Here is a 21,556-nt window from a genome sequence, read left to right on the forward strand (position 1 = left end):
GGGCCTGGGAGCCGCGGGACGGATCGGATCAAAGGGGGAAGAGCCGAGATACGTCTCCAGTCGGCAGAGGTTTACGAGAGCCCTGCTCAGCGCCTCCCCCGCCCCCGGCCCTGCGCTCCCGGGCAGGCGCATCCGGCAGGGGCCTACGAGGCAAGGAATGCGGGCCCAGGCGGGGTCCCCGCGCCCCCACCCTCCGCCCCCCAGCAAGCGGGCCTTGGGTTCCCCGCGCCCCTCCTCCTCGGGTGCGCCCGGCCGGGCGTTTGGCTCGCCGGCCCGGCGGAGGGGGCGCTGTCGGCGCGAGCGGGCGGGCGGGCGGGGTCGGAGCGCGGGGGCGCGCGGCGCGAGCGCAGGGGCCGCGGAGGACCGGGGGCCTGGCGGGCGGCCCTGCGCGGTGCGGGGCGCGGCGGCGGCGGGCGCGCGGCCAGTGAGCGCGCGAGCGGGGAGGCGGCGGCGGCGGCGGCGGCGGGAGGAGCTCCTGGCCGCTCCCCGCGCTCCGCTCCTCCATGGCGCTGCCCGGGCCGCCAGAGCCGCCCCGCGGCGCGCCCCGCAAGGTGCCCAGCCTGCTGGAGATGGGGGCGCTCTGCCTGGACTCGGAGGTCATCCTGGGCTTCACCAGCCACCTCCTGCGGCGGCGAGCCAAGGTGAGGGCCGGGCGGCGGGACGCGCCGGCGGCGGAAGCGCTGTCCCGCGACTTTGCGGCGCGGCTCCCGCGGCCGAGGGTGCGGCGCCGGGAGGGAGGCAGTGGGTCACGAGCAGCGTCCCGCAGGCCGGCCCAGGGACTCGCTGCCGCACTTCACCCCGCTGCCGGCGCCCCGGTCTCCCACTGAGGCTGCGTCCTGGCCGAGGCAGCCAGCGGGGCGGAGAGAGCAGCGCAGGGACTCCGGATCCCACGGCGCGCCTGGCTGGGGGTCGGGGGCCTGGCGGCCGACCCTGAGTCCCTGAGGTGACTCCAGGTCCTGCCGGGCTGTGTGCGCGCCCCCCTCCCCGGGAACCCGGTGTGGGGTGTGAGCGTGTGCACCCCGAGCGCCGCAGCTGCGCGGACAACTGAAGTTGCGGGCGTGGCCGGCCCGGGCGTCGGACCCGGGCGCTCGGCATCAGTGTGTTCCCGCGGGTGACTGTGGGGAGTGTGTGTGTGTGTGGGGGGGGGCAGAGCCGCACTTCCCGGGCCCGGGTGTGTGTCGCGTCCCGGACTAGTTGAGGGGCGGGCAACCGGGCTGTTGGCTGGCGATGCGGCGTGGGGAGTGCCCAGCGGTACCCAGAGGCGGACGGGGGCTGCCTCCTTTTTCCTTCGGGAGGCTGAGATGAGATGGGAGAGGGGAAGAGCTTCGGCCCCCGGGTCGGCGGGAAAGGGCTGGGGGCTGTGGGTTTGCGGAGTGAGAGTGGGGACCCCCTGCCCACTTTATCCCGCCCCCGCCCCGCCCACGGTCAGAAATGACTCGGAAAGCCGGGCGGGGGGGGGCGTGTGTTACGATGCACTGCTCCTTTTTGGGGAGTGCGTGCGTGGGCAGGGAGGACCTTCCAAGTAAAAGGGTGGTGGGCAAAACGTAATGAAGGAGGGGTCGCTTGGAGGGGCCCAGGCGAGGCGAGGAGCAGTTCTTATCTGTGTGAGCGTTCGTGTGCGCGGGGAGCCGCGCGGGCCGGGGTCTCCGACTGGACCCCGGCCCGCCAGCCGGCCCTTTCTCTGGCTGGGCTCCTCTAGGTTCCCGGGGCGCGTCTTCTTGCCCAGGACTCGTGGCGCCCGGTGTCTCTCCAGCCTCGGGGCGGAGAGCGCGCGGCGGCCAGCAGGGGGCGCTCGCGTCACGGGAAGCCCGCGGCCGCGCCCTCCGAGCGCGACCCGGGATTTCTGGCTGCGCGGGAGCCTAGACCCCCAGCCGCCTGCGCCTCACATCGCGGCGACTCTCAGGGCCGGGCTGGAGCGGGAGCAACCGGTCGCCGAGATGGGGGGCGACCTCTCAGCCGGAGACAAACAGGCAATTAATTCCGCAGCTAAGTTCCCATCTGCCAGGCCGGCTGACAACAGGTCCCGCGCACACGCCCGGGGCCAGCCGCGCCACCTCCTCCCGCTTCCCGGGCGCACAGCGCGCACACGCATCGTCCTGCACACGCGCGGCTGCAAAGACACGCGTGCCGCTTGCAGACTCGCCCAGAGAGAGACCCTGTGGCGCAGGCACTGCACGTTCCGAGGCGCGGACCGCGGCGAAACTCACCTACTTGCGACTGTTAGACCCGAAGGGCGACCAGCGACACGCGGAGTGCGCTGTATTTGCAGGAAAAAGCGAGTGGGAGTCTGGGCCGGGGTTCAGCCCATTCCTCGTCCCGCCTAGCACCGTGACCTTGGGCAAGACCTTCTCTGCGACCTCAGTTTCCTCGCCTGTTACGTGAGGAGTGGGTCGGTGCCTCCCAGGAGACGCGCAGACCCCACTGTCCCGGGAGAGGAGCAGGAAGGCGCATGCGCGCAAGTGTACCGAGTATCTCACGGGGGCCCCCAGCGCCCCTCCCTCGGGCCGGGACTCGCCTAACAGGTCGGGGTCCTTGGAGTGGGAGGGGCCGCGCGGCGCAGAGGGCTCCCTCCCCCACGCGCAGCCGTGCGGAGGGCTTAGGCGGGGCCGGACGGCCTTCCCCGAGCCCCGCTCCGCCGGCCCCGCCCCCGGGGCCCCGCCCCCGCCCCGCCCTCGCCTCCCCTGCACGCCCGCCGCCGCCGCCGCCGCCGCCGCCGCCGCGGCCACCGCCGCCACCGCCGCCGTCGTCGCGCGCTCTCCTCCCACACGCCCGCGCCGCCAACTTCGGAGCGGCCGGCCGGACCATGGGGGCGCCCCGGGGCCGGATCACGTAGCTTCGGCGACCCCGGAGAGCCCTCGCGGCCCGAAGCACCCTCCCGGCCCTTCCGGCGTCCAGGCCATGGGCGGCCGCGGCTCCCCGCTGTGCACAGCACCACCCGCGGTACGCGCGGCCGGGCCCCGAGAGGGAGGCGGGCGGCGGGGCGCCAGCCGGCGCCCCGAGACGGAGTCCGGGACGCCGAGGATGCTCGCGGGGTGCGCTGCGCCCCCTGGGGGCCGGGCCTGGAGCGGAACGCTGGGGGCGCCGGGCCCCCTGCTGGGAGGGACCCCGATCCGGACCCCCCCGGGTGGAAGGAGAGGGCGGGCGGCAGGTTCGCGCCCCGCGCTCCGAACTTTGTCGCGTGCCTCACTCCGGGGCCGGGACACGCTGAGATCTGGAGTCACTGGTGCTGGGTCCCGGCGTGGCACTGCTCAGGGGCCCAGGCTCACGTCCCCTTCTGCCCCCACCCCCCGCAGGTGGCCGAGGGCGGCCCGGCCCGCGAGCCGCTGCAGCTGTTGGAGGTGTCCCCCCGCAAGAGGCTGCCCAACGGGCCCGAGCAGGACCCATGCGGCAGCCGCCCTGCGCCCGAGGGCGCCGGTGCGGGCGCAGAGCAGGGCCACTCGGCCGGCGGGGGCGGTTGGTGCCGCCACTGCCACACGAAGCTCGCCGAGCTCAAGCGACAGGCGTGGAAGCTGGTCAGCGGGCCCGGAACACCCCTCCGGGTAAGTGAGCCTTTCTCGGACCCGCTTCTCCGGGCAGGGCCCGTGCCGGCTTTGGGGAGACCTCGGGGCCCCGGAGGGAGGCGAGGTTCCGCCGAGTGTTTTCTGCCTCGTTCCTTCCCTTCTCCGGGCCTCGGTTTCCCCTTCTGTAACGCGGTGCGTGTGGGTTGTAGCAGTTCATCCTAAGAGGCTCCGCGGTGGGATTGGAGGCCGGTAGGGCAGGCGCTTCTCCCGGAGCCGCAGATGTCGCACAGCTGGAACCGCAGTCTGTGTTTGGGAGGGGGAGGGGAGAGAGGGAGCCGGCAGGGACTCCACCCAGGGCGGGACAGCTCCCACCCAGGGCGGGACAGCTCCTGCCCTGCCGGCAGCCAGAGGTTACTCGGTGCGCGGTCGCCCTTGGGGCCCCCGGGCCCCCAGCCAGGTGTCTGGAAATTGCACACCTGGGGCAGGAGGGCTTGGAGGACCAGAGGGTGGGCCTGCCGCTGTGAGGGGGGCCCTGCCTGCCCCCCTCCCCGGGTCGTGAGTGAGAATGGTGTGTGGGACATGGCCTGGGGCTTTGCTCACCTTAGGCAGGGGCCACCCTTTTGGGAACCGAGTGCCTGGGCCCCAGCCGCCTAGGTGTTTGCCCTGGGAGAGGGCTCTGCCAGATTCTCCAGCCAATGGGCTTGCCCTGGTCTTGGAAGGAGCTGGGACCATTGTTCAAGGAACAATGAGCGCTGGAAGTTTGCAAAGCCTGGGAAGGTGGGGGTCTCCAGAGGAAGCCCTTCCCGCCAGACCTTCAGTCTTTTTGAAAGCCTTCTTGGGAAGTCCGCACAATCCCCATTGAATCTAAATATAGGTCTCTAAGGGGGCTTAGAAGTCTGGGGTGGGGGCCAGGCCCTGGGTTCCAGGGGTCCCCTGGTGTTCCTGTCTCGGCCAGGTGGGGGAAGGGAGGGGAGTCTCGTTTCTGTCCTGGGCGCACCCTTTCTGCGGTGGGGAGAGGGGACCTGCGGCCTGCCCCCCCGGGGTGGGGCTGGACCCTCCTCACTTGCTGCTCCGGGCAGCGTGAAGGCTTTCCAAGCTCTGTGACCCAGATGGCCTGCATCTGGTCGAAAAGACAGCAGAGGACCTTCAGGGCCCCACGAGAGGGTGGTTTGGGACAGACTTCCGGGGGTCTGTCAGAGCTGCCTGGCCATCTTATTACCCCATTAGGGGAAACTGAGGCCAGAGAGAGGAGGGGCTTCCGTGGCTGGTGGTGCTGGGCATGTCGGCCAGCTGGTTGCAGGTGGGTGGGGGATCCCGGTAGAGAGAGACAGAGGCCCTCATCAAGGGTGGGCGTGGCTCACTGGTCTCCTCCTGCTGATGCTGAGCAGGGAAGCGTCCTGACCACCCAGAGGGCTCACCTGCCCCCTGCCCCGGCCTGTCCTGGGTTTGGCAGTAGCCCTCAGTGCCAGGTGGGGGCTCACCCCCTTTCCTGGCCATCCTTGGTACCCAGTGGCATGCTCACCCAGCAGACCAGGGTCCCCTGCTTTGTTCCTGCTCCGCGGCCCCTCCCCCGCTGCGTTTCCTCCTCTGTCAGATGAGTGAAGTCTTCCCCGGGGCCATTCTGGGAGTGAGGTCCAACCTGTAGAGTGCTGTGCCCGCGGGAGGGAAGGCCCCATGATCCACTGTTTCTCCCCAGAGGATGGAAACCCTTCAGGCCCTTGGGCTGAGCCACCCACGCCCAGGGACCTAGGGGTTTGGGCCCGAGACCTCCGGGCCTTGGTAGGCGTCATTGCCCTGTGAAGCCCGGGCTCTCCCTGGCGTCCTGGCCCACAACTTCCTTCAGGGAAGGCTGGGGAGTTGGTGCGTAGGGCACGTGCACGGACCTGCTTCTGCTTCGGTTTGGGAGGTAGCTGGGGGGGTGGGGGCTGTGTGTGATTGGCTTCGGGTGAGCCCAGTCCTCCTCAGAGTCTGGCCCATGGTCCAGGGAAGCACGGGGCTTTGTTCTGAGGCCAGAAAGACACTGGGCGGTGGGGCTGGAGCCGGACCGGAGCCTGGCTATCGGAGGCCCTCACCCTGGGGGTCCCTGCTTGATCTCGGTGTAGAGAAAGGCTTGAGAAGGTGGAGGGACTTTGATCTTTCCGCCAGCTCAAGGTCACCCCATTTTCTGCCCTTGGCATCCCCGCCAGGGCTCCGCCCAGCTGGCTCCTTGCCCACCCTCCCACCAGCAGACGGCTCCCTGCTCTGGGACCTCAGGCAGGTTTGTTGAGATCCGGGACCATCTGTGTACCCATTTCACAGGTGGGTAGAACAGTGCCAGCACAGGGCGGCTCGAACCCCTTGGCCCTTGCTGCTCTTCCCGGGATGTGGGCCTCGAGGGTCATCTGTGCCCGGGTCTTTGGTGCCCGTGGGGTTGAGTGGGGCATTTGGAGCCTTGCCCAGCCATCAGGTGTCCCGGGTGTAAGGCCCTCCTCTCCTTTGCTGCTGTGTCCTCTTTTCAATCTGTGTCTTCCTCAGTTTCCCCGTCCGGGGAGTGAAGGTGACCATAGTCCCCACCCAGGGACAGCATTCTCGTGGAGGGGTTAGGACTGTGTCCTGATGCCCCCAGAGGGCACGGGAGGGTTGGAGCCTGGGAGACTGTCCTTACCCGAACCAAGAAGGGCAGTGGGCCTTGGTGTGGAGCAGACGGCCGGATGGGGGCCTCCAGGCTGGGCACCCCTCTCTGCCTCCTTCAGCTCTCGCCAGGTTCCCCAGATGAACCCTTCAGGACCCTTTCACGGACTCTTCCCACTGTGGGCCCAGCTACAGATACCCTTCTCATCCCCAGGCAATCCGGCCAGTTGTCTGCTCTGATCTCCCTGTGCCCCTCCCGGGTGCCCCTGTCTCCGAAAAGTCTGCCGGGGGCTCGCAACACGTCCCTCGAAGGGACCAAACCTGGGTCTTCCTCTTCTGCTGCAGCTGAGTGCCCCCCAGCTTAGTCACTGGCCGCTGTGTCCCCCTTCCCCCGAGGCAGAAACTGGGGCCGCGTCCACACTGTTTGGTTTCCTCACCCGCTGCCTCGAACTGGTCAGTGAGTTCCTGCAGACCGCTGTCAGCATCCCTTCTGTCCCTTCCCGACGCCTGCCCGCCCCCAGCTCCCACCCTCAGTGCAGCCAGGAGGGACCTCTCATCAGGAGGGGTCTTTGCCAGTCCCAGTGCTGCTGTCCTGGCCCCATCAGACAGAGGCTCACTGAAAGGGACACCCCTGCCCACAGAGGCCACTCTGCCTGAAGTCCCCATCCTGTCCCTCACCCCAGGTGGTTTGTCATAGGCATTCCTTTTGCAGACCCTCGGCCCTCGTCCTCCCCTGGCCCCCGTCCTCCCCCGGCCCCCGTCCTCCCCGCGCTCACGTGGCAGAACTATGCAGCCCAAGTCGCCAGCGCCCCCGGTTCTGGTGCCTGCACTGCTGACTGTGGCTGGGAGACTCAGCCTGCGTGGACTGGCTTCCCTCCACGTTCATGGCTCTGACTGCTCCTCCAGGGTCGCTGAGCCTCCCTCCCCCATACCCCACCCCACTCTGGAAGGCCACCCGACCCGGGCCTTTCTCGGCCCTTTCCACACCCCTTGGCCACTGTGCTGCCCCTAGGCCAGGAGCTCTGTCCAGGCAGGCCTGGGGTCTGGGTGACCCCTGTATGTTTGTTGAATGACTGAGTGACCCACCCCTCTGTGTTCACCCCCATGGCTGTTGGGCTGGATTCCTGCTCTCCCCTCCCCCACCCGGGTGACAGCCCCCATGGAGGATGGCCATCCTAACTCCCCTTGCAGCAGTGGGGACAGGGCTCTTGCTTGGGGATCCATCCCAGCTGCCATCCAGGTGCATCACGCAGAGGTGACGACTTCTCCAGAGACCCCATGACCTTCAACGTGTCGGTACCGGTGTGGGATTGATTAGCGCCCCCTGTTGAGGGAAAGGGATCAATTCTCATTCGGCTCTTGGAAACCTCTTGCTCACCTGGCAGGGGGTCCCACCCTCCTGCCCCCCACCCCCGCCTACCCACTATGAGCTCCACAGCCACTGCCGAGGTCCCTGCCCACCGGTGCAGCCCCAGGCATGTGCTAGCTTACATTTTGCACCAAGCTGGACAGTCGGTCTGAAGGCTGCTGGGGAGGCCGTGGGTTCCTGTCCAGTGCACGGCTCAGGGGAGACAGAAGTAGGCTCCTAAGGCTGGAGTTCTGGAGAGCCTCCTGCTTCTCTCTGGGGTCTGGCTTGGGGGTGGGGTTCTGCCAGCTCGACATTCAGCTGTCACTCCCCCGCCAGGAAGCCTTCTGAGTCCCCTGGGTGCTCTGTGTCCATGGCCCCCAGCTCTGACTGCAACAGTGGGCCCCTGGGTCTGCTGTCCCAGCTGCCCTGTGGTCCCGGGAGGGCAGGGGCTGAGCTCAGCTGGCGTGGGACGTTTGCTGCCTGCGGTCAGGGTCCCTGAACCCCTGGTTCCCACGCTGTCGGGAGCCTGGCCTGGGCTCCACCTGTTTCTGGGGCCGCCCCCGTGCCAGGACCAGGGTGTCTGCCTTGGGGCTCCACAGGGCAGGGCAGGCGGCCTCAGCAGAGCACCCCCGCTGAGCCAGGTGTTGGCAGGCTCTGGAGGCGGCTGGGGAGGGGCTGGGGAGGTGTGAGAGGGGCGGGAGCTCCCTGGGGCTGGTCTCCCATCTGGCAGGGGCCCCGATGATGACTCAGCCGGGAAGGGATGAGTGTGTGGGCCTCGGAGGCTCCCAGGCCACTCTGGGGGACCGAGCCTGTGCCGGGGGAGGGAGGGGGGCCGGTTAGGTCTCTGTGAGATTTCAGCTGGCCCCTCCTCCCTGGGATAGACGGTGGTGCAGCCAGTGCCCCCTGGTATACTTGGGTCCAGTAATGGAATGACAGGGTCCTTGTGCCTGTCTCATCTCCTTGCTGGTCCAGGGCTTCAGGGAGTGAGGGTGGGCAGTGCGGGTGGGCTTGAGCTGAAGGGCTGCCAACCCCTGCCTTCTGGGCACCGGCCACAAGCAGAGATGGGGCTTCGGGAGCTGGCCTTGGTGCGGGCCAGTCCCTGTGTCCCGTGGGAGGGAGCACGAGGAGGGTCCCGCTACAGTCAGAGGTGGGACCGAGCCAGGGGCGTGTGTAGGGAGATCGGCCTTGCTGCCTGTCTGCTGAGAGTGAGAGGTGGAGGGTCAGGGAGGGAGGCCACAGGTCACCCCCCCGCCGGGCTGCTCAGAGCCTTGCCGCAAGACTTGTGATGGTTTGGAATGGGCCGAGGAAATGCATCTGGGGCCTTTTCCTGGGTGCCTTGATCCCTCGAGTGTCACGGAAGGATCTCATTTGGGAGTCAGAAGAGCCAGTCCTTATTTTAAATAGCAAGGCAACTCGAGTTTCCCTTTCCCTATGCCTGTGGGGAAGCTCAGGCCAGTGGATTCTTCAGCTTCCGCCAATGACATGGGCGTGTTCTCTTGTGTCTTTTGGGAATTGATCATTCCTATTTGTTCTAAAGCAACTGTCTCTATGGTTTTGTATCTGACGTCTGCTGTGTAGTTCTTGAAAGCCGTGGCCGGTGCTTTGTGCAAAAAGGTGTGGAGTGTGAGTAAATGAATAGAATAGAGGTGGATTGAGTGTCCCCTTGGCCTGTGTGGCCTCTGTCTGCTCCTTCACTCCCTGGGAACAGAGCAAGATTCTGTGGGGGGCCGGGGGGAGTGGAGTTGAGGCCAGGCTGTCCTCTGGGTTCCTGGAGGCAGCCAGCTAAGGTGGCTGGGCCTCTGGGAGCCACTCCTTTTAAAAATTTTTTTAAAATTTATTTATTTTTTGAGAAAGAGAGAGAGAGGTCTTGAGCAGGGGAGGGGCAGAGAGAGAGGGAGACACAGAATCCAAAGCAGGCTCCAGGCCCTGAGCTGTCAGCCCAGAGCCCGACGCGGGGTTTGAACCCATGAACTGAGGTCATGACCTGACCCGAAGTCGGATGCTCAACCCACTGAGTCCCCCAGGTGCCCCTGGGAGCCACTCCTTTTACTTTGCCCCTGAGCTCTGAGCTCTCCCTTTCCACGATGGGGGAGGGGGGAGGGGGGGTGGCTGGAGACGCTCCCCTGCGGGAGGGAACCCAGGGCGTGGGGCCACTGCCTGAAGCGGGAGCCTGGGGCATCACCCCTTTGCAGGGTCTCTGCTTCCCCATCTGCGAACAGGGTCCTGGGGCTGAGTGCCTTGCTCACCCCCGGTTAAAAGGGGGCATTTTCACTTCCGGTGTCACATTTTGTGGCTGGGGGATCCCCTGTGGGGCTGGGGTGGCTTGAGGGCTGTCTGCAGGGGTCCGGGTGTCCTGTGGGTGGGGGGCTTCCCGCCAGCATCCCAGGCTTCAGTTGTGGGGGCTGGGCTGGGGGCAGGGGTGGGTGGGCTCAGCGGGCGCCTGGGGCTGACAGATTGATGGTCCCGCTGGGCCCGGTGCTGGCCTTCTGCACTCACCTCTGACCCCGTGATGGATGCTGGTCCACCCGTCCCCGAAGGTCCCTGTCCAACCCTCACAGCCATGATGCCAGGCCACCTGGAACCCCGACCGGCCCCACAAACTCGGCCCGTCTAAAACCTGAGGGATTGTCTGGGAACCATTTTGGCTTGGCTTGCTTGGTGGCCACCCAAAGTGCAGCCACGGGCCCTCCTGGTCTTGTCGCTGGGGGCCCCTCTCCTTGCCCTGTCCCTTCCTGAACTCTCGGCATGTTGGGCCCCAGCCGTGCCTCCCAAGCTTGGTGGTCTGATCCAAGAGCCCCTCAGGCTCATGGTGGCCGGTGAGGAGCATGGTTTGTGGCCGGCTGGGTGTCTGTGGAGACGGGTCTGAGGGGACTCATCCGGCCGGCATGGTGGGCCAGCGGGGGGCCTGGGGGGGGCCTGGCAGTCTGGGCGCCGGATGTCGAGATGATGCTGGGACCCGTCCTGTCCCGTGTCTGTCCTCTCTGCTGGGTGATGGGTGAGGAGGGCTGGCTGGGTCTGTGCTGTGGGATCCCTCCTCTCAGAACACCCCTGGGGCTTGTTTAGGTCAGGGGCTGGGGTGCACACCACCCTGGGCTGTGGGTGGTGCTTTGGGAAGGGAGGGGGGGACAGGGAGCCGGGCAGACGGGAGGGCCGATGCCTGCGAGCCGTTGGCTGACCTCTGTCTGAGCAAAACACGCTTAACTCCACCACCCCATGCGGTGAGGGAGGAAACAGCACGCGTGGGGGCGAGTGACCCTCCCGTGTCTGTGCTCATAACGGAAGTGCTGTGGGGCTGGGAGAGAGGACTCTGGAAAGGGGCATCCAGGAGGGCCTCCTGGACGAGGTGGCATTCGATCTCAGAACTAGCCCCACAGAGATGGGGTGAGGGCCTTCAGGGATGGCCTTCTGGGGTGGGGATGCCTGTCTCGGGATGCCAGGTAGAGGGAGGAGGGGAAGGGGGATGAGGTCAAAGGTCAGGAGGTGTGGGGGAGCGGACTCGCCCTCCAGCCCTGAGCCCTGGAAGTCCTTCCACGAGAGCGCTGCAGCCCTGGGTCCCCCCGGCGGCCTCATCGGAGGGGCCTGGTGGCTGGGTGCACATCTGGGCTGGCCACCTGCACGCAGAGGTTCCCAGCAGGAGAACTTGGGAGGCCCGGGGCCAGCTGAGGGGCACGGGCTCCACTCCGTTTCAGCGGCCGCCTCCTCTGGCTGGGCCACCCAGGGCAGCGTCCGGCCTCCCTGGGGCTCTGGGCCCTCCTGAGTGGCCCTGAGAGTGTGCTGTGGCCCGTGGCTCAGATGAGGAGAATGGGGTCCAGGAGAGTGGCAGCTCACCCCCACAGAGTTGGACTGAAAGCCGTGTCTGGGTGAGCTCCAGGCCCCCCAAAGCGTGTGCAGAGCCCCCTCTGAGTGGGGAGCGCCCCCGGGAAGCCAGCCTGTCTACGCCGCTCCCCACCCCCCCCGCCGAGGCCGTCCTGCTGGTCAGGCTGTTAGCCATCAGGGTCCCCACCGCCCGCGCGTGGCGTTGTGGCATCGGGCGGAGGACAGGGGAGGCCATTGAAGGGAGGGGGTCTCAATGAACTAGTGTGTGCCCCGAGCTGTCCAGCTGGCTGGTGCCTGGCACAGGGCCTTGGGGACGGGTGCCAGTCGGCGCCGGGTGGGCCGGGCAGCACCCCCCGTTCCCCCACGCCACCTCCCCGGCAGAGGAGGGGAGCCTGTGTCAGCTATGGGGCCTTCGGAACTGCAGCCTGATGGGACCGGATCAGTGTCCGGGGTTCTGGCTGGCGGGTGGGGGAGGGTCTGGCCCGGGGGTGTGCAGTCTTCCTGTCTTCCCGCCGGACCCAGGGGATGTGGGTGGGCAGGGCCTCTGGCTGAGAGTTGGGCCCTTGGTGAGGTGCGTGGCGGGTGGAGGCAGGGGTGGGGCGGCCCAGGTGTGGCTGGCTGGCAAACTGAACCCCTGCCCCCCACCGCCCCCCGCCCCCGGCTCTGGGTCCCCCGGGCTGCACGCGACATCGAAATGTCATCGCCAACAGAGCCTGCAAGGTTGGAGCAGCGCCTGGTCCGGCAGCCAGGGGTCCCTTCCTGGACTTGTGGTCAGCTCCGAAGCAGTGGCTGCCCAGGGTCACAGCCCGGGGCATTTGTTTGTGGAGGGAAGGGAGGGTGAGGCAGAGGGACCCCAGCGAGGACCCTGGCTCCAGGCGCACAGAGTGGTGGGCTGGGGAAGGGAGCCCCTAGGCCTCAGGGCCCCCCCGCAGTCTTGGCCTCTGGCCCCGTCTGCCCTCCGAGAGGCCCTGCCGGTGGGTGCTGAGCCCCCTTTTTAAGGGCGGGGCGACGAGGGCTCAGAGAGGGTTGTCTCGCAGCTCTGAGGTCTGGGTCTTTTTCCCAACTGGGGAGCACGGTCCCCGCTTCCTCCTGTGTCGGCCTCAGTGTGGGGATCTGGGAGCTCCTGTCCTGCCCCGAGGGTGGGCGCTGCTCGCCCTGGGCTGGGGAGGCCCCTCTGGGTGGGATGACGGGCGAGCTCGTCCCTGGAGCAGTCGTTCTGGGCCTCCAAGGCAGGAGGAAGTGGAAGGATTACTTGAAGCAACTTGGAGACCCCAGAAAGGAGATGAAAAATGGAAAGTCATTGCATTTAGGGGGGGAGCCTCCCTAAAACCCTGGCGGCATGATGGGTAGATGGTTTGCAGTGCTAAATGGAATCAAATTAAAAAAACATTTTCCAAATGCAAGTAAGATATCTGCTTCATTAGACCGCAGAGGAGAGCGAAAGGTAATATCTTGCAGTGGGGTAATTACTGTCTTTCTGAAGGTGCTGGGCTCCAGAGAGGGGGTGGGTGGTAGATGGCATGGTGACTGGGCCTTTCAGGGGTCAGAATTCCTGAAATTGGGCCAGTGACCTCTCATGGGCTTGGGCCTGTGGGCCCTGGCAGTTGCAGGGGAGACCTGGCTTCGGGGAAGGGCCTTCCCAGCCCCCGGCATTAAGGTCTGAGGGCTGTTGGCTTGTGAAGGGAAGGCCACCGTGGTCCCAGAGTGGGGAGGCGGGCGGGGCCGCAAGGACTGCCCAGACTTTGTCTCTGTGGAGGCCGCCCAGGGGCGGCAGGTGGTGTGGGTGAAGCTCCCCCTCCCGGAGTCCTGAGCACTGGGCCAGGGTGCTGGGGGTGGGGAGCCTGTCCTGGCCACAGCTTGCTGTTTGCCGAGCTGGTCCGGCTGCCTGGCGAGGTCATAGGTCCCTCCGGTGTGGGGCGCATGCTTCCAAGTGAGAGCAGCGAGTGGCCCAGCCCAGTGCTGCCCGGCCTGCCAGAGGGGCTCAGGGCCGGGCGGGCTCTCGGCCCCACTAGGGTCTCTGCGTGGTCACGCAAGGCAGGGCTCTCCTCTCGTGTCTCGTGTGTGTGACACGAGATGGAGCTGGGAGAGATACCCTCTGCCCTGCCCAGGTGAGGATCCCCCAAGAGGCGCGCTTGACTGCCGGTGCTGGGAAGGGGTGGTTGGCCCCACAGTGGGCTTGGGCCACGGGGTGGGCCCAGGTGTGTCTGGGCCGGGCCTCCTGGGGGGCTGGCGAAGCAGGGCTGGGGTGTGGTGAGTACCCCCTGCTCCCAACTGGAGCAGACCTGCCTAGTTTCCTCCTGGGGCTTTGATGGCAGAGCTTGAGGCCTTGGTGGGGCTGGGGCCTCCCTGACAGCTGCCATGTGCGTTCCTGATGACACAGCTGGTGGGGGGGGGGGGTTGCTGTGTGCCTGTGGGGGTCTGGTGCGTGCTCAGGTCAGTAAGTCCCCCCCCTTCCCCCCCCCCAGCTTTCCTTCCTGCCTCCTTCTGCCACAGGGCTCCCCCACAGGCCTGAGGTCCCCAGGCTGGCCTCGGCCCTGGAACAAAGGGCTGCCGGGCCTGAGGGGGTGGGGGCTGGGCTGGGGGGGTGCTGGGTGGGGCTGGGCTGCCTTTCAAGTCTCTTAATGGCACTTCCTTCCCCTCACGCCCGGCCACCATTAGCAGCCTCCTGCTGAGTGGAAAAACCAGAGTAATCAGAGCTGGGACCTGGAAAACAGGCGGGAAGTGACAAGTGACAGAGCCAGGCCCCGTGTGAGCCCTGCCTGTGGCTGGGGACAGGGCGTCTGGATTCCATCTGTGGCCCTGGGTGCCAGCCCGAGTGGAGGCTCCTGCGGGGTTTCTGTGGGCCTGCCCCCCCCCCCCCCCCCCCCCGCCCCTGACTGCAGGAGCCCCTGGGGGTGTCTGCTAATTGGGCCCAGGCATGCGGAGCACTTCAGAGGCTCTGGAGCCCTCCGGGCCTTGGCCGGAGAAAATCCAGGCCTTCTGGAGGGACCCACAGGTCCGGCAGCTGGCGTACCTTGCCTGGCCAAGTTTCGTGGGACCCGGTCTCCCTGGGGTATGTGGGGGGCGGTGGGAGGGGGCAGTGGTCTGGGCTGCGGCTGAGCCGGGGAGGACCGGGCAGGGAGTGTGACGCGGGGGCAGAGCCATGGCCCCCGGGGCTGACCAGCAGTGGCCCTTGTCAGCCAGCCCACGCTGCCACAGCGGGCCCCCTTGAGCTTCCCAGGCCTCGGTGCAGGGGTCGGGCTGGCCACCGCTCAGGCCCGGGGAACCTGGGTGGGGTGAATGAGATGCCCTCTGTTGGAGGGGGGCCTCAGCTTCCTCTTGTGTGTAAGGGGCATATCTGGGGAGGCCGGAGTCCTGTGGGGGTGGGGTGGCCGGGAGAGGAAGAAACTCGGAGTCTGGAGGGTCATAGCAGGTCCCGAGGCGGGGGCGGGAGGAGCCCCAGCCGAGCGGCCCAGCTGGCCATGTGAGGACGAACGCCCTGGATGGTCACGGCCACAGCTGGGCCGGGCCAGTGCTTTGTGGAGGGTCTGGCTCTGGCTTTGACCCCGACCTCCCCAGGGCTGCCCCAGGGGGGCGCCAAGGCAGAGCCTTGGTCAAGGGACCGGGTGTGGGCCCTGGAGATATGACTCTTGAGAACTTGTCTCCAGTGAGGTTCCTTCTGAGGACTGGCTCTCTCCTCCTCTCCCTCCTTCCAGAGGTGTTCCCTCTTCCAGAAGGCCTCCCTGACCTCCAGGCGGGGTGAGGGCCTCCCTCGGGCTGACCTGGCTCCTGTCCCTAGCCCCTTCTGGATGCCAGGCTCACGATGAGGGAGAACCGTGTGCCCCCCTCCCCCGGCGCACGGCCGGGACCCTGGGCTGCGGGAGGAGTCACCAGGCGCCGCACGCCCTGGGCACCACGTCCATACCTGCGAGCGAGCAGGGTGGGCTTCAAGCCTCCTGCCCCCTTGCCAGCTGGCACCAGTGCCTCCGTCTTCCCGTGGACCTGGAACTACCTGGCTCGCCTCCGCGGAGTGTCCCTGCATGGCGGGACTTCTGCTGGCACACTTACGGCAGGGCCGCCTCGCGTTTTCCTCCAGATCCCCACCAGGGCCCAGGCTTCACCAGGGCAGGGAAACCCCACCTCGCCTGGGGCTGAGCCAGGCCGGCCCTCAGGGTGGGGGACGGTGTTGCTTTCGAGTAGAGCCCTGGGGCGCCTGCAGCCTGCAAGCGTGGAAGGGCCCCGGGGCCAGGGTGGGGGGTGTCCGCCTCCTGGATGCTTCCGCAACCTTGCGGCCTTGGCTGCTCGCGGCCGGCCCGGGTGTTGGGGACACGCAGATGCCTCGTCAGCCGAGACTGAGCACAGTAATGAGGGCGGGAGGAGGCAGGTAGTTGTCAAGGGCCCCGTAGGCCCCACTGTTAAGCTCCGATAATTATTTTCCTGCTGGGTGCTCGCAGACGAAACCGTTTGGGGCCTTATTAATCAGTTATGGATTATGCGGCGGCCACGGCGTGAGCTGGCCTGGCGCCGTGGAGGGTGAGGAACGCGGGGCTGGGTCCTGGCGCCCAGGCACCGACCACCTTTGTCCTTGTCCCCCCAGGACCCTTGCCTCTCTGCTCTGCTCCTCGACAAGCTGCCAGCACCCGGGGCCCTGCCAACATGCCGCCCGGAGGCCGAGCGCCGCTGCGACGTCTGTGACACGCACCTGAACCAGCTCACGCGGGAGGCCCTGCGGCTGCTCCAGGCACCTGCCAGCCGCGAGGACCCTGACGCCCCGCACGGAGGCCCTGGCCTCGTGCCCTCCGGCCCGGGCACCGTAACCAGCCCGCGGGCTGTGCCAGTGGCCGGTGGCCCGGCCGGGAGGCAGCCGGGCCGAGTGGGGCCGGACAGGAGGAAGGGACTGGCCTGGCCGTCCGGACCCAGCGTCCAGGTGTCGGTGGCACCTGCTGGCCTCGGGGGAGCACTGAGCACGGTCACCATCCAGGCCCAGCAGTGCCTGGAGGGCATGTGGAGCGTCTCGAGGGTCAACAGCTTCCTGCCACCGTCGTGCCTGGTGAGTCCCCTGGGCGGGGCGGGCTGCTGGCCTCTGAGGGGCCCTGCCCACATCCCACCGTGGCTCACGTTGTGCAGACTGAGCAGCACCCCCTTAAGCAAGGGGCCGTGAACACTGGGGGAGGCCCCCGGACATTCCCGAGGCCCCCGTCAAGTGTGCTGGCGACGTCACAGTGGGCAGGGTCCTCACGCGGCCCCGGGGACGTCGGTTCCACGCAGCACCAGCATGCGTGGCCGGGCGTGGTGTCAGCCGCTCCTGCTTCTGAGAGCACCGGCTGGTGCGTGGGCTGACGGGAGGGCTCCTGGGACAGGGTCGGGCCCTCTTCCTCAGGGTCAGAGGCAGAGGGAGCATCTCGTGGGGAGGGGTCCAGCGGCCCCTCCCCTCCGGGCTGCCCCCGAGGCTGTGGACTGCGCGACAGGGCTTGGCGTTAGGGGGAGGGGCCTGCAGGTGGTGGCCGCGTTCTGTGCCCACTCCCCTGGTCTCTCAGGGGGCACATCTTTTCAGTCGGCGGCAGTGTCCCCTCCCCCAGGGCTCTCCTCTTCGGGCCCTCCTCGAGGTCCCCCACACCAGGGGGCGTGGCCTCCATGGAGCCAGCTCTGGGCACCAGCGGGCCCTGTGGGTGCCATGGACTTGGGCTGGGCGTCCTCAGGCAGAGCGCTGGGCCGGTGTCCCCCACACAGGTGGAGAAGAGGCGAGCCTTGGAGGGCGGAGCCGGGACCGGCCGCGTTCCCCCTGGCCACAGAGCTTGGCTGGGGGTGGTCTCTCCCAGGGGTCTGCGGTGCCCCCGGTTTTCCCTCAAGCAGAAAGTATACCAGGATAGGAGTTGCGATGTGAGGGTTGTTGGATTAGGGGTCTCCTGGGACACTGGAGGGAGTCCGTTTGGGTTTGGGTGATGAATGAGGTTAACCGTGCTGTCCTGGGAAGGCCTTTCTCCAGAATGCGCCTGGCTGCTCTGCCCAGGCCTCGGGGCTGCCCTCTCCCGGGGCCTTGGGCCCTCAGCTGTGCCCGTCTGTTTCGTGGAGGACTGAGGCTAAGAGCCCGAGGGTAGGAGTTCGCCAGGCAAACACATAGGAAGGGCCTTCCAGGCAGAAGGAGCCTTCTGTGTCGAGGCCGAGGCCTGGAGGTGTGAAGCATGGAGGCCTCCCTGGAGGTGGAGGTGTGAAGCCTGGGGGCCTTATCAGGACAAAGGACTGCAGGGGGAAGGGAGCTGGGAGAGGGGCGGGGGTCTGGGCCAAGTACATCCCGACGCTGCTGCCTTGGTGATTGTGGGTATATGGAGAAGCCCCCTTGTTGCCCCCTCCCCCACCACTCACTCCCGGGGCACAGAGATCAGGGGGTCGCTGTGGAAACTAGTTTTGTTGGTCCATTTTCCAGTGACTACAGAGCCAGCCGTGCGAGCCCGGCCAGTGAGCGTCTCTGAAATAGCGTGGTGGGTAGACCTGCCCCGTGGACTCTGCCTCGTGGGGCTGCAGGGCGTGGAGGTACAGGGAGGGTCCCCAGCTGCTGGGACAAAGTCACACATAATCCCAAAGCAGGACAGACCCCTGTCCGGTCCCCACTCCTGGGCTTGCCGTCCACTCTGAGTTTAGCGAGACAGTGCCTTTGATGACATCCTGCCCTCGCTGGGAGTTGGACCCCGTGACCACTGCTGGGGCCAGTCCTGGAGCGGCACTCTGCCCTTGGGGCCTCCCCGGCCCTTGGCAGCTTGGGGGTGGGGTGTGCAGGGGCTCAGGGAAGCACTTGGGTCTCGAACTAGCCTCCAGCTGGTGTGATGACGGGTCCTGGGTGCGGCCTTGCTGCTTCTGACTTCTCCTCTATTAAGTCCCGGGGCGAGGCCAGGAAGGGGGAGGCCAGCCCCTGCCACGCATGCCTGGTACCTCCTGGCTGAGCACTGGGCCGCCTCGGGAGCAGCACTGAGTTGGGGAGGCAGCTCAGGAGAGCTGGGTGGCTTCCCGGAGGAAGTGAGGTTGAGCTGGGCCCAGAGCGAAGCGTCAGACGTGGCGGGCCCAGCTGTGGCGGGTCAGTGCGGGCCGCGGGGAATAGCCGGAGGGCTCCTGGGAAGGGAGCTGGATGCATGTCTCACAGGGGCCTCGAATGCCAGACAGAGGGAGGGGTCGGCCTTCCCTCTGAGGGTGCCCAGGAGGTAGAGGAGGGACATGAGCTGACCGCAGGGGCCGTGGGGTCAGTGCAGCCGTTGAGAGTCTATGTCTCACGCGCCGGGCAGGGGGTTGCTGTCCTCTTGCTGGGCAGTCCTGCCTGCAGCCAGCACGTCGTAAAACGTGGGCGTTTAAGGCTCCCTCTCCGTTTTATGTGCACGTTGATTCCGTTTGGGGTGGGTGGGAACGATCTGTAATTAGACAGCAGCCCTGGCGATCGATGGGGAGATTATTAGAAGCGTAAATAGAACTTTAGGATTCAGATGAGGTAATTTCCCCGGAACCAGGGCATCGATAGCGAGAAGTGGCTCTGGGATGGTAAAGTCTCGCGTGTACATACCTCTGGAGGACGTGCTGGGGTGCCCACCGGCGGCCCCAGGGTGCGACTGTTTCCAGCGGACGTGGCTCCAGCTGGCCAGGAGGGCTGGGGGGCGGGCTGCAGCCCCGTGTCTCAGCACGGAGAGGGGGAGGCAGGTTGTGAGAGGGATGGTCTTTGGAGGGGGAGGCCGGGAGCCAGGACTTTGAGGGCCCAGAACATCCTGGGCGCTGTGGCTGGGAGCCCGCCCCGTGTTCTCTGGGGGACCGTCCGGAGAGCCCCGTGTCTGGAGGGAGCGGCCCTCCGGCAGCCACAGCTGTAATCAAAACCCAAACCCGCCTCCCTCGTCTGGGAGCACGGAGCTCAGCCCTTCCCAGCTAATTCCACCTCCCGAGTGTCCAGTGCTGCTTCCTGGTTGTGGGGCCCACCCGGCGGGACAGTCTGGCGGATGCTTTCCGGACCGTCAGGCCGAGGGGCAGACCTGCCGCCACAGGGGACGGAGGTGCCCACGGGAGCCAGGCTCCGGCCGTCACCACCCTGGTTGCCCCGAGATGCTGGGTGGTGGCCATGGGGCCAGCCCAGGTCCTCCGCCCTGACCTGCTGCACTGGGTCCTGGCCGTGAACTGCACCACGTCCCTCCGTGCTGACGGAGCACCCATGAGATGTCCACAGGACTCCTGTGCTTGGTTCTTAGCCGGAGACCACGAGCCTGCATGGCGGGGCGGCCGGGGGCGGGGCTGCATGGAGCCTGTGCAGACCTTCCCGAGTCCTGCAGACATCCACGGCCGGGCCCTACCCCGCGCCCTAGGGCTCACGGTCGGCGGGGAGGGGAGAACCCAGAGCCTAGGGCTCCAGGCTGGCCATGGGGGCTGGGGCAGTGGAGGCCCTGCCTGGGTGGGGGACTTCCTGGAGGAGGTGATGTGTGGAACAGGAGCTGAGGTCGTTCTGATGGAGACCGGGGAGCGGGTTGTGTGGCATCGGCCGGGGAGTTTGCCGCCGGTGACCTCGGTACCAGCCTGCCTGCCTCCCCTGGTCCTCACGGTCCCTGGTAGGTGCCCGCCCATCCTCAGGGATGCGGCTGGGGTGGCAGGGAGTGGACGGTCCTGGCCTGTCTCTCTGACCTGGCCTGTTGCTGGTGCCCTCGCTCCGGGCCTCAGTTTACCCCTCCATGGAACAGACATTGGATGAGATGGTCCCCTCTTCCCTGTGGTGCTACAGCCGAGCTGCTTCTGTGATGGGGTGCGGGGGGGAGGGGTGGGCAGGGCACCCGCAGGGGTCAGGTCGTTCCCAGCCCGGAGCCTCTGGTACCTGGCGCAGGCCCGGCGAGCAGTACTGGCCGCACCCCACGGCGGGCTGTGACGGCCTGCGGGATTCAGTTCCGGCCGTTCGTTCGCCCCCTGCCCCCCAGCCGTCCCCGCCTCGTGGCACAGAAGAGCCCCCAGTGAGGGGTTCGTGCTGAGGAGCTGGCGAACGCCGTCCTTCACGTGCCAGAGTATCACAGGCCGAGGGGCTCGGGCCCCGGGGGCCAGTTTGGTGTTTCCCGGACGGTGCTCCCCGGAGCCCCGCGGCAGGCGCTGCCTGGAGCCCGTCGGTGCCGGCTGCCGTCGGGCGCCTCTGCCGGGACCGGCCCTGAGCTTGCGCGCTGGGCCCCGGGCCGGTGCGGCCGCCTCATGCTCTCCTCTCTTCGTGCTTCTCGTTCGTCGCTGCTCTCCTGCCTCCCTGTTGTTTTCTGTTTGGCCGCCTCCCGCCCTCCCCTCTCCTCCTCGACCCCCCTCTCCTGTCCTCCTGTCGTGGTCTTCCCTCTGGCCGCCCTCCCTCCCGCCCCCTCCGGCTTCTTTTGGCATGCCTGGGTTCTGCTCCTGGCAGGAATCGGCAGCGGCCGTCCCGATGGCCGGGGCCGTGTCTCGGCAGCTCGTGGGACGGCGGAGCCGAGGCACGTGCGGGACTCCGGAGACAGGTCAGTGTGGGCGACCCGCGCCATCGCCAGGTGGTGCCAGAACCCTCTGGCTGGAGGCGGAGAGGCTGCATGCGACGGTGGGCTGGCCCGGGCCCTGTGGGAGTGGACGGAGGGGCCGTGGAGGGCCCCCTCTGTGACCCCATGCCTGGGTCCCCCGCTGGCCGGGAGGCCTCACTGAGTGGAGTGACGGCCTGGCCCGTGCTGCTGGGCGTGGGCCCCGCGGCAGAGCCGTCCCGGGGGGCTGGCGGGAGCCAGGATGCCCACAGGGGTGGGTACGGGGGTGCTGCGGGTGGTGGTCCCCTCCCCGGACCTGGGGCGCACGGTGGGTGCTCAACCCTGCTCTGCTCTGCGGGGCCCCGGTGGTCAGCGTCCATGGGACGGAAGGTGGCAAGTCTTTCCCACCCGCTCTGCTCCACAACGCCGGGTCTTTTGTGGGGAGCACTTGCGTCTAGTGGTGAGAAAGGTCTTCACGTTTGAGGGCAGGTGTGAGCATGTACGGGAGTCCTCCGGCCGGGCTGCCCTGCGTTACCCACACGTTTGCCTTGGGTCTCCACAGCCTCCTGGAGAAGCAGCTTCTCGTTCTTATCGTCCAGGCCGAGGCCTGGCTGGCCCTCCTGGAATGTTCTCCGGGAGCTGGTGCCCCCTCCACTCCAACAGCCCCATTCCCTCAGGGACAGGGGGCCTCCCAGCCATGGGAGAAGATGCGTCCCTGCCAGGCTGTGTGCTCCTGGAAGACAGATTTACTGAGCACCTACCGTGCCCCAGGCAAGGTGTTGGCACAAGGATGTGGAGGGGACCAGGTCTGTGCGGTAGGACCCCCCAGG

The 21,556-nt window shown here is 67.4% G+C and overlaps 1 protein-coding gene across 12 annotated transcripts in view; it reads left to right on the forward strand.

Moving 5' to 3' along the window:
- The first annotated feature begins 465 nt into the window (after nt 1-465).
- KIF26A (kinesin family member 26A) overlaps nt 466-21,556 on the forward strand; it is a 42,606-nt gene continuing 21,515 nt past the window's right edge. For 3 of the 12 annotated variants that reach the window (XM_053225026.1, XM_053225025.1, XM_053225027.1), the window contains exons 1-4: nt 466-641; nt 3,294-3,539; nt 15,851-16,303; nt 20,642-20,732. In XM_053225026.1, the coding sequence (XP_053081001.1) occupies nt 504-641; nt 3,294-3,539; nt 15,851-16,303; nt 20,642-20,732 (928 nt within the window). In that variant the 5' untranslated portion in view covers nt 466-503. Of the gene's footprint in view, nt 642-2,684; nt 2,941-3,293; nt 3,540-13,943; nt 14,327-15,850; nt 16,304-20,641; nt 20,733-20,884; nt 21,533-21,556 lie in introns of those variants that run through there. The other 9 variants (XM_053225028.1, XM_053225029.1, XM_027066748.2 and 6 more) reach the window with 7 other exon arrangements.

Source organism: Acinonyx jubatus, chromosome B3 (genome assembly GCF_027475565.1).
Source record: "Acinonyx jubatus isolate Ajub_Pintada_27869175 chromosome B3, VMU_Ajub_asm_v1.0, whole genome shotgun sequence".
Lineage (NCBI taxonomy): Eukaryota > Metazoa > Chordata > Mammalia > Carnivora > Felidae > Acinonyx > Acinonyx jubatus.